This window comes from Harpia harpyja, chromosome Z (genome assembly GCF_026419915.1).
Source record: "Harpia harpyja isolate bHarHar1 chromosome Z, bHarHar1 primary haplotype, whole genome shotgun sequence".
NCBI classification, from domain to species: domain Eukaryota; kingdom Metazoa; phylum Chordata; class Aves; order Accipitriformes; family Accipitridae; genus Harpia; species Harpia harpyja.
Genome location: NC_068969.1, coordinates 93,336,662 through 93,355,060, shown reverse-complemented (window position 1 = coordinate 93,355,060; position 18,399 = coordinate 93,336,662). Strand labels below are relative to the sequence as shown.

Sequence of the window (18,399 nt, the reverse complement as noted above, 5' to 3'; positions counted from 1 at the left end):
CTCTAGCATCCAGTCTTGGGGCATGTGCTTAAAGTTGTGAGTGTGTTTTATAGGAATACACATTACAGTAAGGAACACAGAAGTTGATTCCAAGGCAATCTTTGTTTCAGATGATTTGAGTAAGAAGCTAAAGCCGTTGGTTGAGGAAGAAAGAGAATTCATTTTAGATTTGAAGAAGAAGGAGTGTAAGGAAAGAAACTTTGATTATGATGGAGGAATCAATGCATGGGATCTTCATTACTATATGAACAAAACAGAAGAGCTGAAGTACTCCATAGATCAAGAAAAGCTGAAGGAATACTTCCCAACTGAGGCTGTTACAGAAGGCTTACTGAATATTTACCAGAAGCTGCTGGGACTTGTATTTGAGCAAGTAGAAAGGGCTCATGTTTGGCACGACAGCGTTACTCTTTATACAGTAAAGGATAATTCAACAGGAGAAATGTTAGGGCAGTTCTATCTGGACCTTTACCCCAGGTAATTATGACTTAGTGTTTTACTTATGTGTTTAAAATGGAATTGGTCTTCATGGGTTGCTGGTGTGGTTGGAAGTAAATATTTGTCCCACTGACAAGACTATTACTGTGTTCATGAAGTTGTCCTCTGGACTGTTTTCGACTGTTTATGCTTCTTTGTTTTTTTGCAGTACCACCGTGTTTCTTGCTTATGTTCAGTTTATGAAGCATTACTACTTTGTTCATTTCTGAAGTATTGCTGTCTAGTCAGTTGTCCATAATTTTTTGCCTCTCTGAACTTTTCTCCTTCCTGTAATACTGTGTTTTACTTTTCATTTATGCTGAACTGTTACTCCAGTCTGTTCAGATCTGTTCAGATCAATTATATTCCTACCTGCCAAGTGTTGCTAGTTTCTCCCAGTTCTTTACACTTTGTGTGTGTACTTTGTACCCTGTTGTCCAGACTGCTAAAGAAACTATCAAATGGATCAGGACCAAGAATAGGTCCCTGTTGAGCACAGGTTGATCTCTGTAGCTCTCCATCTCTCTGTAGCTATTTGTAGCATCATCTGTGTTCTGTCAGAGATTAGGAGACTAGACTGATTTGATAGGATTTATTCTTAGCTAGTTTCTCACTGTTTTGTTTGTGTTTGTTTTTTAATTATTCTTTAGCAGTTTATAAATTGGCTGATACCTTTTTTAAATATAAACTGATTTAAGGTTTCTCTGGGTTAAGAAAATTAGGTTAGTCAATACAATAGCACATAAATTGTTCTTTTTAAGACAGGCATATATTATCTCTTTCACCTGTTTGCCTGCTCCCCCCTTTCTGCATATCATGTGAATTGCTGAAGCTATTTGTTAGTAAGACTATTCTGACTTAACTACCGAGTTAACTACTCAGGTTTAGGGCAAAAATTTCAAAATCATTTTTCTTTAAACTTTTGGATCACACTGAAAATGCAGTAAACTGTATTATCTCCTGTAATGAAAGAAAAAGTACTGCTTCAGAAGACAGAACCTAGTCCTTCCTGTTACAGCAGCAGTTTAAAATAGACTTGACATCTAAAGTATATATACTTTCAGTAGTTGAGTAAAAATCAGATTCTTGTAAATGCTGCTGTGAATGATGCGATTTAAGTACTGGGTGTTTTTCCCCCTTGTGCTCTTAACAGGATCTTAAACTTTGTGAGTCTTAGAAGTTATGAAAAGGTGTAATTTCTTTATGTAAAGCTTTAAAGAGTCAGATAAAAAATAAAAAATCAATCTGACTGTTTGTCCCTGTTCTGGAATAGGCTTTGCCATTCTGGTGAGCAGACTTGTGGTTTGAAGATAGTGTCCGATATATTTTTTTTACACAGAGAGGGAAAGTATGGTCATGCAGCATGCTTTGGTCTCCAACCCGGCTGTCTTCTCTCTGATGGCAGCAGAATGATGTCTGTAGCTGCTCTGGTAACCAACTTCACAAAACCAGCGTCAGATCACCCATCATTGCTGCGACATGATGAAGTAAAGACTTACTTCCATGAATTTGGTCATGTAATGCATCAGATATGTGCACAGGTTAGTGATGTTTCAATTCCAGTGTAAGACTTCTTCACTGTCTCAAAGCAAGGTGTAAGTCTCTTTTGGTGGTTTCTAATTTTAATAAAGTCCCTATGCAGTTTTTTGGTTATTTTTCAAAGTGGCAGGTTGGGGGTTTTTAGCTTTCATTTAAAACTACAGCAATGAATACACCTTCTTATGAAAAACCTGTTCATATGAACATATACTTTTGCCTTTGCACCATGCAGGTACCTGTGATGAGTGAATAGATCCATGTGTAAGGTAAAGGTGCTCAGTGGTGGCTTCTGTTACAGCTGTCAGAGGGCTTTTTATTACTTATAGTAGCATGCCAGATACTAGAAGCAGAAAAAGGTTGCTGTACCTAGGAATGCAAATAATTTGTGAATCCAGATCACCTCCAGCATTTTGGCACTTAGTACTCTTGAGACCTATCACTCTTGACATCAAAAGCATAAAACAGGTCTTGCCTGAGCTATTTTATTTTCTGCTCTCCTATCTGACAGTCGGGGTTCTCAGGGTGACCAGAAAGCACTGAAGCTAGTCTGCAGATTTTGCATCAAGATGTCAATAAAGTTGTAAAATTGCTGGTTGCGTTTTTACCTACATGTAAAACTGATTCCACCAGATGATAAATCTATTATTGACCTAATGAAAATTTTACGTTTCAGAGAGACATTCACCAAAAATTTTGCTTAATTATCTACAAATCCAGAATTTGTGTAGCACTGATTTCATCTTCTTTATAAACAAGTACCAAATAATAAAATCAGAGAAATATGACACATATTAGATTTTAATTCTTGACCTTGATCCTAGAGATTAGGACTGCAGAATAAAGAAACAAAGTCATAGAAATCCATACACTAAATTCAAAATTAAACAAATTATGTTGAAGCAAACTTCAGAACAAGTAGCTAGACTGGCTGAGATATTTTTGCATCATGTTGAAGGCAAAAATATAATGATTATTTGATCATCTTCACCCTAAGACAGGTGTTTCTGAGGTCAAAAATTGAGAAACATAACCTGTTCTTTCTTTTAAACTACCTAGAAGGTGTGTGTAAATGGGACACATTCAGCATTGGTACAAAATTGACCACAACGTTTTGATAACCAATGAGGATGTGCCTGAGTGTTGCAGAGCCCCTTCTGGGCAGCCCACGCCAACAATTCCAATGCATATGTACTTCACTTGCTGTGGAATTGCCCACAGGTCAGGGAGGCCTGCTTTCCAGTTGTCTCTCCGACTGCTGATGTGGTTTCCGTGTGCATAGCTACAGTGCTTGCTGCTGTTGTATTTTATGTAAGTTGTTATTTGCACACCTGCAAATAACTTGCTAGTCCTACATAAGAACATCCTGTCCTCTGGGATTTGTGTGTACAAAGCACTATCTTGTTTCATATGATGATTTGTTTAAGCATGTTAAAACTTGACATTTAAAGGGTATGCAGTCATCAGACTGGGTGGGAATCTGTGAGCTGCTGGTAAAGGTCAGCTTTTGGCAACTGATACTCCTTGTAATGTACTGGGGGCGTGCTGGAAAGTGAGGTGTCAGGGCAGGGACGGGATCTGTTTATGCTGTTAGGGAGGGAGAGCTATTGAACCAAATGTCTTAATATTTTTTGTTAGCGTGGTGCACTTGTGTATGGGTAAATGAGCATATCTGAGGGCCATAAACCCTTGAGCTCCTCTTGCCTTTTGCTCTAGCCACTTCTATCACCGTTTCTTCCCAGATGATGCTTCCTAGCTTTTCTTCATAGCTGCTATTCAGCAAGTACAGTAAGAAGGGCCAGCTTGCTACAACTATGGATTTGAGTAACCCACAAGTGTAAATAAAGGCAAATATTTTCTCCTTTTCTGCTCTTCTTCTGAAGACATGAGAGGAGGATATATGCACATGACATAGCCGTCAGTTCAATGTTATTTCCTGTATTATACATGCTTTTTTTTTGGTAACCCTGTGAGAAAGTAAGTTCAAAAGCCAGTACTCCTGTGGGCATCCATTCCCTGATGGAGGATGGAACTTAAAAATAGCTACAACTCTTAGAGAGGGCATTTAGGAAACTGGGAATTCCCTTTTACTTTTAGCACTTGAAATGTTTTGTTAGAACGTTGCTGAGAAGGGAAGAGCAAGAAAATTGGGTTGGTGAGAAGAGGTAGGCTTATTACAGGACAAGTGTGGAGTGAGATCAAATCATTTCTGTTGGCATTTGAACAACTGTCTTTCAAAAGTTACTTTATTTTTAGAAATTTTGGGGGTCTGGAATATATTTTAATGAAGATTTTTAACTGTACAAAGATTTTCTTCTAAATTAGTATCTGAGGGGGCTTTTAAAACATGAAGTGGTTGATAATACTAAAGTAAAAAATAAAAAGCTCTAATGTGCTTGGCTTTCAGAAGTAAGATTCTTCTATCAGTGATTTGAGTGTCAGATCTGGAGACCTTTCATGGATAAAGTTGCTAGGATTCATTTATTTCAGGCCATGTATTACTGGCTCAAAAAATTGTGCTATATGTTAACCATATGCCTTATGAATGAAGACAGTTAGGACAAAGCTTAATAGGATAAGTTGGTCAAGTAAAATCTTTGTATTGGTGCAGTAGACTGTAATACAACAAACTATTTTGTAAGTGTATAATTGGACTTTATTTTAGTTTGGGGTAGTATAACAAGATTTTATAATGATTTACAAATTATATCATTGTCATAAGATGGCACGGAAACATTTTCATTGCTGTCATAATCTAAAAGGTAAAAATCAATAACATTAAGAAAACTGAAGTACTGTGTCACACCAGTAGAGAATGCAGTAAATAACTATTGAGTACTCTATTTCGTTGCTTGGTAATAGTCTTATATCTGAATTTTTGCCCTCCTTTCTTTAAAATGAATTTTTTTGTTATCATTGATGTGTTCAAATGATTCCTTTTGCTGTGATTAACAGTGAAATCCTGGCATCTGAAAGTTTATATTCTGCTAGAATTCTTGGCTTCTATTTTTGTTTAACACAATGGCTTTTCCTTTTAGACTGATTTTGCTAGGTTTAGTGGAACTAACGTGGAAACAGACTTTGTAGAAGTACCTTCACAAATGTTTGAGAACTGGGTGTGGGAAAAAGAACCTCTACAAAAAATGTCAAGACATTATAAAGATGAGAGCCACGTTGGAGATGCTCTCCTTGAGAAACTTGCTGCCTCTAGACTGGCTAATACAGGTATATCTCTGCCCTCTCTCCCCACAGTATATGTATAAAAATGTATCATTTAAATATTGGTGGGAAACATTAAAGACAAACATAATAAGCCCATTACATTTCTTCTGTGTGTACACTTACCACTGTCTTTCTGGGTTGATTTGTGTGGGTACCACCACTAATAAAGGCTATGACGACAGATACCACTATTTGCAGGAACAGTAGCAGCTCTGATTTTCCAGGCTACCCACAGGACTAACATACCTTTGCATTCCTCTCCATGTGACTTTTTTAACTACCAACTTTTCTTATTTAAAATTGGGGGTGGAGGGGAAGATCCTGGGTTTTCTGTTGTTTTTTTTTTTTTCTGGTAGCCCAGGGCAGGCACTGTGAGTGAATGCAATATCATATTTTCTACATGTATCATCTACATTTGATTTGCACGTGACACTTGACAGACATGAAAGTTGTTTGCAAATTTACTGAACATACATAGCATATCCCACACAGAAGTGTTGTAGCCCTGCATTGCTCAAACAGCCTCTTAACTTCTTGATCCAGAAACTTAAGTTCATGTTCTCTACCCTCCCAGGAGATATACTGCCTTCCGAAACTAAGGTCCCAATTCTCTTCTCCTTCAACGTCTTGTACTACTTTGCATGTATCTCCAAACTGAGATTGTAATCTCATGTGATTACTTATCATCTCATTGTTATTCTGTCACTCTCACCCCTCTGTCCCCGTAATCAGGACTCCCCCAATATCATAGTCTTACCTGTTTATGGTGCAATTTGTCATTATGCCACTGCTGTTTATTTCATGCTGCTTCCCTATGCTGAACAAGAAGTCCTTGTCCTTCTGGCTTGTACAGGCACTGTAGCTACATAAGCATTTTGTCTGAGTAAAGGTTCATATCTTGTAGCTTCTTCAAAAAAAGCTTACAGCAGCACAGCAGCGGTTCTTGCTGTTCTTTGAAGTGTCTTAGGATAGATATACTTACTACCATCTGTGCAAGCCCTGAATGAAATGGTATACTGGAATTGAAGACAGCTGAAAACATAATTTTATATACTGAAAGTTGCTTTTAAAATACCTGCTTTATTTTGGTTTTCATCTGTGAGGAAAATGAGATTTGAAAAGAAGGAGCTCATAATGACAATTTCTTTATTAAAAATATGCCTCTCAACTTTTTATAACTGAAGCAATTCAGATGGAAATGACATAACACCAAGTTTTTTTCCATGATTAAAATTCTAGTAGTTTAGGATGCATGTTGAGATCTTTGAATGAAAGGTGCAAAAGAAACTCCAGCTACTTTGATGCTAGTTGATTAAATGTTCTTACCCAATTAGGCCTTTTAACCCTCCGTCAGATTGTTTTGAGCAAAGTTGACCAGGCACTGCATACAAAGCCATCTGTTGACCCAGCAGATGAATATGCTAAATACTGTATGGAGACTCTAGGAATTCCTGCCACCCCAGGTATGTCAGTATGAAGCTTTTGTAGGGCATGTCCAAATGGTTTCGTTAAACATGCCTTTCTTTCCCAATAATGCTCGGCATACAAAAACCCCAGAGTTGTTTATAAAAATCTACTTTATGAAGCCAAAATAATTACTTTGAAACTTGGGGTAATCTTAATCGTCTCTTCTGAAGGAAGATTAAGGTAAATATAAAACTTAACCTTTTGCAGGTTATATTTTATGGTGACATGATGTGAATACCACTTCAGATGTTCGGTCACATCTGTGTTGGATGTGCAACTAGCCTAAAATGGGAAATTGAGTTTCCTTTGTAGTCGACAGAATATGGCCAATACTTTGAGGCATACTTAGACCCTTTATGTTAGAAGTTCCAAAGTAGTTGATATAAATTCCTTATTAATTTACTGTTAAAGTTGAAATACTGTATACATCAAATAAATAACTGCATCTGATTTAAATAAATTAATGTTAATCTCCTTTTCAAGGAACAAACATGCCAGCTACTTTTGGACATCTGGCAGGTGGTTATGATGGTCAATACTATGGATACCTGTGGAGCGAAGTGTTTTCCATGGACATTTTTTATAGCTGCTTTAAGCAAGAAGGAATAATGAATCCAAAGGTAGGTGATGAATACTTTTTACTGAAGACTTTTGTTGCACTTTGTCTCTGAAACCACATTTATTGCAACCGTGATCCATAGGTATAACATCTCAAGTACTTCTTCTGTACCTGTCAAGTTCAGATCAAAACCAAAAAGGTATAGAAGTAACTTAACTACGTTAGAAAATAATCTTAAGATTTCCAAGAGCACTTGGATTTTAATATAATTGTTACAGTCATATATTTAATATTATATTATGACACTTTTAAGACATTGTGTTGCATTGACTAATGCCTTCCTCTAACTTTAGACTGAAAAAAAATATTCCTCCAGTGCAAAAGCAGATGCATATTCTTCTGCTGTGAAAGCTGTATGATAATGGTGCTCTATTTCTATTAATAGTACCTCAAGTGTGTGATACTTTTATGTAGTTATTATTTAGAAAACTGAATTTATTTTGAGCTTTCTCTTTCACAGCACAGCATAACTTGCAAATTTTTTCCTCTGTAGTTTTTCTCCCAAGCGGCTTTTGAAGTTCAAATCATTGACAAGTTCTAGATTTACTGGCCTTTTTTACCCTTGTGCAATTCTTCAGCCTCTTCTGTCTCCAGCAGAAAGAAAGGATAGTTAGTGATGTGGTTAGTAGTCCTGCCAATTCTGGCAATCTTTTTTTATTTTTCAGAGATTATAGTGTTAGACTTGTGAGTTGAGATGCTGCATTTCTATCATTGGAAAGACCTTTCAGTTTTCCTGATCCTCTCATCTGTACTATGGATTCAGCAGCCAGCACTAGTTCTTCCCTTAAGTAAATGTATACAAGAGAGAAGTAAAGGAGAGAGTAGAGTAGAAAGTGCTTGACTTTCGTGTTCCTCTCCTGGAATTTGCCTTCATTCCTCCCTTTCCTTATCACAGCAACCAGAACTTCTAGAACTGTCCCTCCCTCTAGAGGGTGGAGAAAGTAAACAAGATTAGACTTTGAGCAGGACAAAGAGAGGAGTCCAAAGAGGAGACAGGGATAGGACTAGAAAACTGAGACAGTGGTTAGGCCAATAAAATCCAAAGGGGTTTTATGAAGAAAAGCAGCAAACTGAATAGTTTGAGAGGAGAGGTGACGAAAGGTTTGGAGGTCAAGACTGACTTTGAAGTGCTAGGGATTCATGACAGGTACATGTGAGAATAAGCATACCTACTTATTCAATGGCAATGTTGTCACTCATAAATAAAAGCAGGAGAGAAGAAATGGCAAGTTAAATGAGAGAATAAAATAACTTTTTAATAAAATGCTGTTCATGTGGATCTTAAAAGTGGCATTTGGGGAGGGGTCTGACTTGCTGGTTTTTTTGAACTGTTAGCAGTTGGGAGAGAGGGATAAGGGTGCTGGTGCCAGACTTGTGGGACTTTGTGTCCATTCTCTGTTCTGACACTTGCACACCCCTCCAGTGTCATCACAGACTTTTTTTCTGTTAGCTTTACTCCCTACTCTCAAAACTCTTTTCTGAGTGATTGTATAGTCAAAACCCTAAGCTATAGTTTGCCAGAGTTGCTCTGTGACCTTTACTTTTCCTGAGGGATTAAAGTGCCTTTTTTTCTGATTTTTTTTCTTTGTCTGTGTATAGGAGGCTTTGAAAATAAGTGAATTGTACCAGGAGTGAATATTTGCTGTGGTTCAGCTACAAGACAGCTAGTGCCTCTTTTAATATGAAGCCTGCTATCCAGGCTAAAGAGTGAGGAACAAAAATGATTATATGTGTGTGTGTGTGTGTGTCACTCACTCTCTAGCATATGTGTGCACGCACACACTTTGCTTGAATGCTAATATAACTTCAGGGGTAACTCTGTGGAGAGTTTCCCTCTCTCTTCAGAGCAATGCTATCTTCTCAGATTGGTTCTCTTTCAACTTGCTTTCATTATTTGCATTCCATGTAAGTGTAATAGAGTTCCACAGGATGGGACAAACAAAATAAACAAATACTAGATACCAATATGATTTTTGTAGTTACTCACATTTCATTATATCTACATTTAGACTACTCTTCAGAACAGCAGGAAAGGAAGACATTTATGGTATTACGACTAGAGCTTTTAGAAATTTGGCTTACCTCTTCCTGTTAGAATAAAACCTCCCTTCCTGTTTTGAGCAACAGTTACAGAAACTAGTTTCAGAGACTATATCTATAAAAGTTCTTCAGCAAACATTTAACTCTAACTTAATTGGCTGTCACGCTCCTCAATTCTTGCACATTATCTGAAATATCCTCTGGTCTCCCTAGAACTGAGCAATGCTCTGGCTCTGGAGAGACAACAGCAAAGACTCAAGTCTACTCAAGTAATGCTTTTAAACTACAAGGAATAATATCTTCATTTGCTACTGGTGTTCAGGAAACTAGCACAAATAGTGAATTATAAGCCATGCTTCAATGAATTTTTTTTTTTTTTTTTTTGCATTTTAGTTTTTTCCAGCTGTAATTCAGACAATGAGATTGGTAATGCAATTAAGTCATGGAACTTCATCAGTTAAACAGACCTATGCTTGTTTTTGCAGTACAGCTATCAGGAAGCAGTGTGGTCCTGTAATCTCATAGCTTTGACGTGGGGGGGAAGTATATATGTGTATATACAGTGACTAAAAGGAAGAACATTGTTTTCTTCAGTATCAGAAGCATCTGGGACATCTGCATGCGAAATAATATTTTCTAATTCATAATCATGTCTCAGAAGCCCAGAACTTTCCAGATATGTTCCTTAAAACATCACTTGTTGTTAAGAAAGTCCTCATTACTTACTATTGTCTCAGAAGTAATGTTTCTTCCTGAAAATAAAACCTGAGTGAAGTCTTCATTACTTTAAGATACTTTAATAAGAGAGTTAGATGTGTTTGTATATATTATATATACTACTATACATGTAATATGTGTATATGTGCAATGTCATTCCTCAGTGATACATCTATCTCTGAACTGTCATCTCTGTTCTCCAAACAGAGATTCAAGAAAGAGAAATGATCAATTAAGAGAGAATGGATGTTAGGTTCCCTTTTCCTGCCAGTCAGTCACGTGGATAATCCATCACTGAAGACCATGTGGAGGTTGAGTGTGTTATGCTTTATAGAATGTCTTCCAGACAAGTTGTGGTTGTAGCTTCCAAAACAGTGTAAAACCACAAGAAAAATGGTTTCTTTGAGAATAGGTTAAATTTCTGCTCTCCTGAGTTCTTCCAGCAGATCTAAATTATACTTGTTGTGTATCATGATTTGGTATTAAGAAAATCTGGAAGGAGGGAAGGTTTTAATCATGAGTAGGTTTTTAAATAAGCAACAAGTACAGAAAAGAAGCAGTTTGCAAGATAAGAAATACTAACATTCTGCTTTAACTTTTATCAGGCTGGGATGAAATACAGAAACCTCATTTTGAAACCTGGAGGATCTTTGGATGGGATGGATATGCTACAAAATTTCTTGGAGCGTAAACCAAGCCAGAGAGCTTTCCTATTGAGTAAGGGATTATGTGATCAGTAAAATTGTGGTTCCTTTGTAATGGCATATAAGTATGGAATGAGCTAGAAACGTCAGTGTATTTCACATCATAACTGTGTATCACTCTAGGGAAACTGGGTCACTTTTTGATGATTTTTTTAAATTGTTTAAATAAAAAAGTGATTTTTTTTAAATTGCATAGGACTGCAAAATTCAACACATTAGGGAAAAAAATTCTGAGATGTGCAGAAGCTGAGGAATTTGGATGGTAATTTTTTTTAATTGTTATGAAATAATACTAATCAGTATGAGGAGTTGATGCCATGTTTCTCTTTTAATGGATGCACTTAAACTTTGTCTTGTGAACAGATTTTAAAACTGGAAGGGGAAAAAAGGACACTACCAGCAATAAAAGAAACAGATTCATTATTATTCTGTGTTCTTCTATTGTATTGATGGCTCACCAATGTCTTTGATGGAGAGGAAGTGTGTTTGATTTCATCATGGTTTGGGTTCAGTTCTAGCTTCCTGACAAATTTCCTGAGAATCTGTTCCAGACAGCTTTACAGCAGAGATGCTTGTGTGATACTTTTAGTCTTCATTCTGATGCCCATTAAATTCTTGTAACATTTTTAAACTTATACAGTATAACTGAAAAGAAAAAAACCTACCATTTGAGCTACGACTTTCTTCCCTTCATTGAGGAAAACCAGCCAAAGTCTATGACCTTGGCAGTTCTTCCACCACGTTTTTGTTGATGATCACAAATCAGGTCTTTGTTTTCCAAACTGTATCAACATCACCATCAAAAAGTTATACTTGAGCAATTATAATGGTTTCAGTTGGTTTGTGAAGTATTTTGATATACACATAAGGAAGGAAGGGAAGAAGATGTCTGGTGGGAATGGTAAAAGTCAATCCAAGATTTTCCTATTCCTTTAGAGTGTGGCATGCAGAGGTGCTTCATTAAAGCTTCATAGATTTAATGATTTCAGCTGTGGGAGTGTGAAAGTAATTGAGGATTTATTTTGCATTTTTTCTGCAAGATCAGGAAAAATGAGTCTTACAAGCCAAGTCTACACCATCCAAATAAAACTGCTAATCTAAGTGCACTTTCCTTGTCTTTAGATATCATACCTTACTTTGGTTTTGGTATTACAACATGTATATGAACAAACTTTAATTTTGGTTATTAGCTAATATATTTTAGGCATTTGAACCATAGCTGTAAACATGGTGGTTATTTTTTATTTGTTTATTCAACCACAAAGTAAGAATATGTGCCTGATCAACTCAAAAGACTTCCTCTTTCTCTAACAAATGAAAACAGAAGGCATTCACTTTGGGTCAAATCTATCTATGTGTTTCAGGGGGAAAAAAATGACAATTGTGAATGTTCAGTTGAAACTTTATTTCTATGTGTTTTTCTTTTAAAGCATTTAAACTGGGGAAAAAAGGGAGCTTAGTTAGTGTCTGAAATGGAAAATTTGACAGGACTTATTTTTGAGCCACACTAGTTATGCGTGTGAGGAAACATAAATATTTGTAGCCAAAGCATATTAACTACATAGGCTTAACAGACAACATAATTAAGTCAATTCTAACTCTCATAGTTACAGTTTTAGACCCCAGTTCTGCTGGGTCATGAAAAGGCAATATGTGAAAATCACATATGAGAACACCTTGAACGGTATTCAGAACAGCTATAAAGGAAAGCTGAGGAAACTGAGGGATGCAAGATTATCTTAAAAACTGTGAATTTTGCCTAGATTAATTTCCCATACATTCTGACTGAATTTGGAAGTATTTTGCTTTCTTTTTAAACATGTTTAAGTTCTTGTGATCCTATCTTATCAAAGGTTTTTTTTCCTTTCCCACTGTAATAATAGCTCTGATGAACTAAAATGTTGTAAAAAATATACTAATTGATACTTGCCAAAAATAAATCTGTAAATCTAAGCAATGGAACCTTTATGAAGAAGCAAAATGCAGTTTTTATTTTACAGCTGGTAGGCAGATTTCCACATGAGGGAGACCTTTCTCTGCGTAAACCAGCAGTCTCAGATCAAGATAGATAACTGCAAGTGTAGTAACTATAAATGAAAATATGTGATGATTAAAAGTTATGTGATGATTTAAAAGTTAGATTTAGGACAGTACTAATACTAATGATGATAATTTGACTTGTTTATTTTCCTGTTCTTTAGAATGTTTGTGTTACACAGTATATAGTAAGAAAGATACTGAAGTGCAGGAGAATGTCTGCTGTTACATGTATGTGAAAATGCTTACATGATGGTACAGTTATGTTAGCATCAGCTTGATATCCATGTGTGTAGGGAGGAGAAAAACCTAAACCACGTTGTGACCACAAATGAAAGTGTTACATGCTGTACCTGTGCCAAAGAATAGGGGTTTTTATAATTTGTTTTTGAGAAGCCAGTTCCCTCCTGCATCAGGCAATAATTAAGGCAGATCATCTTATGGCTAAAACTGCACTCAACACAGAAGACTAATGGGTATGTTCTGAAGTGCTTCTGAAACATCTTAATGTGGTAACATATCTAAGTTGTCTGCTAATTTTTATATTGTCTTCATGGAACCTTCTGAATCAAATTGGGGTTAGACTAGATGACTTTTGAAGGTCCCTTCCAACCCAAAATATTCTATGATTCTATGAAATTCATGTTCACATTTCTTCTTGTAAAGACCTGATCTTGGAATGGAAAAGATTACCTGGAGAAAGACATTTTTTCTGTTTTTGCAGCTCTCCATCATAGGCATGAAACTTGGTCTGTATAGGAAACAACTATTCCACTGACACTATCCCAAGGCTGTGACATAAAGTTCCCCCAAGAAAACAGGGAACACTTCTGCTTTGGAAATGAGTTAATTGCCTTGACACTGCACAGAAACAATCACATACATTCAAACATGCCAGGAGGTAGGTATCTGGCAAAACTCAGCCTGTTCTAGAGTTGCTAGACCCATGCTTCCACTGAATTAAATTTCAAAACAAAAAGCTTGTATTTATTCCAACCCAACTTTAAGTATTCACTGTAATAAATAAAGTAACTTGTAATCTTAGTCTGTAACAAATAGCTGCCTTTTCAAGTTAGTACTGTATCTTTTTAGAATTTCATTGTGCTTAGGATTAATTTTTTTCCTCTGCCAGAAACTAAAATTGGACTTTGGCTCCACAACAGAAGCTTCAAATGAAAGGGAAAGCGTAAAGTAGGAGACTTAGGAGAGAGTGGTGGTAACCACTCAGTAAGTGCGTGATTGGCAATGGCTTTCTCATTCTGTTGCTTTACTGCAAAGGATAGAATGGGTTCGTGTCGTGGTTTAACCCCAGCCAGCAACTACACACCACATACCCACTCGCTCACTTCCCACCCACCCAGTGGGATGCGGGAGAGAATCAGGAAAAGAAGTAAAACTCGTGGGTTGAGATAAGAACGGTTTAATAGAACAGAAAAGAAGAAACTGATAATAATAATGATAACACTAATAAAATGACAATAGTAATAATAAAAGGATTGGAATATACAAGTGATGCACAAAGCAATTGCTCACCACCTGCTGACTGACGCCCAGTTAGTCCCCAAGCGGCGATCCCCCCACCCCCACTCCCCCCAGTTTATATACTAGATGTGATGTCACATGGTATGGAATACCCCTTTGGCCACTTTGGGTCAGCTGCCCTGGCTGTGTCCCCTCCCAGCTTCTTGTGTCCCTCCAGCCTTGTTGTTGGCTGGGCATGAGAAGCTGAAAAATCCTTGACTTTAGACTAAACATTACTTAGCAACAACTGCAAACATCGGTGTGTTACCAACATTCTTCTCATCCTAAATCCAAAACACAGCACTATACCTACTAGGAAGCTACTAGGAAGACAATTAACTCTATCCCAGCTGAAACCAGGACAGTTGGCCACGCAGCTGGGTCACAAGATGTGTAGGTGATGGTCTCAGCAGCCCCTGTGGTAGTTGTCTTGACATAGGTCCAGTATATAGGGTGTCTCTGGATTGCCTGCAAGTCATGTGGTCAAACCTAAATGGTAAAAACATTCTGAAGAAAAAGTTCAAAGTTTGCTCTCTCAGCTGTGGTGGCTATCAGTTGTTATGCTGACTTAAAGAGAGCATTAATATGTAGGTGGAGTATTGACTGTCACTTGAGTTTCTAATACTACTACAGTTGGTTTTCCTATACAAGTAGTTCTCTGTTGTATGTTATGATTGTCAATATAACAATATTGCAGAAAAAAACCTTCCTCATTTTAATCAGTAATCAGGGTCAATCAAGTGCTGACCTTGTTTGACAAACAATTTTGTTAAACCCTGTTTTAACAAATAATCAGGCAGCAACTAATTCTAATGGCTGTAGTCATTTGGTATGGGAGAAGTAAAATTATTGCAAGAAGTGGTGAATCACAAGGTCAAGATCTCAGCTTCCTCTTTGAAAAATGAAACAATTTCCAGATACCTTTGGAGGTATTGGGGCATAGTCGAGTTAAATGGAGACTCCTGGAGGGGTTTTCCAGAAGCGTAGAGCTGGTTGCATAGTGAGTGGTTACCAACAGGGATTAAGAGAGGCTAGACATCAGAAGGTTATGTGGAAACAAAGGAAAAGGAAGGAAAGCAGCAGGTGGAAGGATGAAGTTGGAGAAGGGTGTTTTGACAATAGTTGTAGAAGGGCTGGAATGGATGTCAGAGACAGATAGCAGGAAAAAGACAGTAGGTTAATGCATACTGATTTATGAAAAGTTACTAAATGCTTTTCATTGTTTTATGAATTAGAAACAAGACATGCTTGTCTATGGACAGATTTCATATCTTGTTATTTGCGTGCTGAAGAACATCAGATTATGCACCAGCTTGTTGCTTGAATACTTGTGCTCCTTCCTGACATCTGGAGATCAATTTCTGCCACTATTTGCTTTGTGAATATATTTTAAATAAGAGTTTCCTACGGTGGAAGGAAAAAAGTGCGATGTTATGAGGGAATTAGTGGGGCCTATGCTGGAACTCCTGTATAGCTAATCATCATTAGCCATTGTAAAAAGTGTATATGATATATAAGACATAGTACCAAACAACAGTCAACCTATTTTAGACCTAATTAGGGTAGATAAAGACAAATTAATTAAATTAATTGGAAGTTAGTGGTTGCCTAGAAACCAATAATCATGACCTAATTTTGTTCAGTATTGATTAACAGAAGATAGACTCAACCAATACTTGCTTGCACTATACTCCTGAATTAAAAAGGCTAAAGATACCAGTGTGAAGAGAACTAATGAGTAAAATTATTGAAAGAAAAATTGTGAATGAGAAGTGGTATGTCTTTAAAATTCAGTTGGCCCAAATCCCACAATTTCACAACCTAAAAATTTTTGAGAACAATTCTGACTAAGAACCAATCTGTTCATTAGTAAAAACAGCCATTAAAAATAAACAAAACAGAAGTGGGGTGTCAGGAGTAGGAAATAGTTATAAAATGATGAATTGTAAAGTGTTAAAAATTATGCAGAAGGCTAAGACTGTCAAGGGAGAAAAAAAACATGGATGAAAGGATTATAGCCAGTAAGATAATAACTTAATGTATTAGGAACTAATAAACACCATTTGTGTTACAGACCCTTTAGTAGATGGAAATGCTAATATTGCAAAAGACAAAAAAGAAAATTTTTAGTTACTGTTTCTCTTCTGCATTTAGAAATAAGCAACGTGATGTGATCATACCATATGAGAACAATGGGGTACTTTCCAGTCCATTATTAAGTTAGGAGGATATTAAGCAACACCTAATAAGAACAAAGGTTTTTACATGAGTGGGATTGGATAACTTGCACTCTATGAATCTCCAAGAATTGGTGGTGGGTTTTTTTTCCCTGTGCTGTTAATCATGGGATACCAGGTATATGCCATTGTAGTAGAACAGTGCTAATGAGTTCCAGTACTCAAAAAGAGCGAATAGATAACTATTGGTCACATAGCTTGAAATCCATCTTCCACAAAACAGTGGCAAAGAATAAATATGGTTCTGTTGCTGAAAAATTAAACAATGAGTGTAATTCATACAATGCAAATTATTTTATGAAAAACAAGTTTTGTCTGACAAGCCTGATGTAATCATGTATGGCTATTACAAGCCTGAAGAAGGTAATTGTAGAGAGATTTATGTAAGAGGTATTTGACTTAATGCTGTATATTTTCATTTGAAATAACACTATATGGTCTTAATAGAGAATATGTAAAATGCATTAAGAACAGCTAACTGTTCTCAGAGAGTACTTGTTGGTGTAGAATTACCATTGAACAGGGTGCAGTTAGCTAAGTGCTTCAGGGATCAGTAGAGGCCAGTAATATAAAATCACTGGTGATAGAATTTGTAAGCAAATGACCAAAGAAAGCAGTCACACAGAATTCTTTGGATTGTTTGAAAGCTTTGGGCATTCAGCCTGAAAATTTCTGTAGCACGGACAAAGTAACATGTAACATGCCTGCAGTAACTAAAAACGTAGGTTAAAACTACAGCTTGGTGGACTGTATTCTAGAAAGTATGGACTTCTGAAAGTATCTAGAGGCTGGTTATGGTAGTCAGTTCAATCTGAATTGTTATGAGACTATAGCAAAAATGATTAAGCAATCTCATGATGGATTAGTACAAGAATATTGCATAAGAGCAGGTTACTGATGCTATTTCTGTATACCGTAGCAGTAAAATGGGCACACCAATTGCATGCAATTTTGGTGTCCTAATTTTTAAGTGGGGCTAGGAGGACTTGTTCTAGTAGGACACAGGCTGTTCTGTATGTAGAATAGAATTAAGCTGTGGAACTCCTTGCCAAGGATGTTGGAGAGGTGATAGGTTTACATGGGTTCAAAACAAAACTCAACAAGTTCCAGTCTTAGAAGAGAAGCCAGTGGAGGGTATTTAAATACATAAAATGCTTTTCACCCTCAAGAAGTCCCTGCAAAGTAGAGGGTGGAGATCAGAAGAATACCAAAGGAAATATCATTTATGGTGGCCCTGTTCACACACCTTTTAGGCACCTGCTTTAAGCCACTGCTATAGATAGGATACTGTATCAGATCAACCTGCTGTTTGATCCGCTATGGAAACTGGAGAAAGAACGGAAGAGAGCTGCCACAGAGCAAACCTGAGAGCTGGAGAACTTTCAATGGAAGACTTTTAAAAGCTTTATCTTTTCAGCTTAGCAAAAAAAGAAAAAGATTCTGTGATGGCTTCATTATAGTCTCTAGGTGTTCCAATTACATATTAAAGGCTCTTTAGTCTTTAGTAGGAGAATGTCAGCTGGAAGCTGAGGCCAGTCAAAGAGAAAGTAACAGCATTTTTGACAGTGATAGAGACTAACTATTGGGCCAGACTGCTCAGAAAAGTGGTAGAGTTGTCAGTTCTTAATGTCTTCAAATCAAGCCAAGTGAAAGCTCTTCTAGGAGATATGCTTTCACCAAACACAGTATGTTAGATTTCATTCAGAGTAACTGAGTGAAATGGAATGGCTGGTGATATACAAATCAGATTGATTTCATGGGCCTTTTTCCCTTTAAAACTCTACAATTCCTTAAATCTTATCTTAGCAAAAAAGTTTGTTAC

General features: G+C 36.8%; 1 protein-coding gene across 3 annotated transcripts in view; it reads left to right on the top strand.

Annotated features, from left to right (window-relative positions):
- NLN (neurolysin) overlaps positions 1-11,208 on the top strand; it is a 44,521-nt gene extending 33,313 nt beyond the window's left edge. For 2 of the 3 annotated variants that reach the window (XM_052778773.1, XM_052778774.1), the window contains exons 8-13: positions 111-477; positions 1,817-2,018; positions 5,052-5,238; positions 6,570-6,698; positions 7,186-7,322; positions 10,684-11,208. In XM_052778773.1, coding sequence (XP_052634733.1) covers positions 111-477; positions 1,817-2,018; positions 5,052-5,238; positions 6,570-6,698; positions 7,186-7,322; positions 10,684-10,818 — 1,157 coding nt within the window. In that variant the 3' untranslated portion in view covers positions 10,819-11,208. The remainder of the gene's footprint in view (positions 1-110; positions 478-1,816; positions 2,019-5,051; positions 5,239-6,569; positions 6,699-7,185; positions 7,323-10,683) is intronic. The other variant, XM_052778775.1, reaches the window with a different exon arrangement.
- The last annotated feature ends 7,191 nt before the right edge of the window (positions 11,209-18,399 follow it).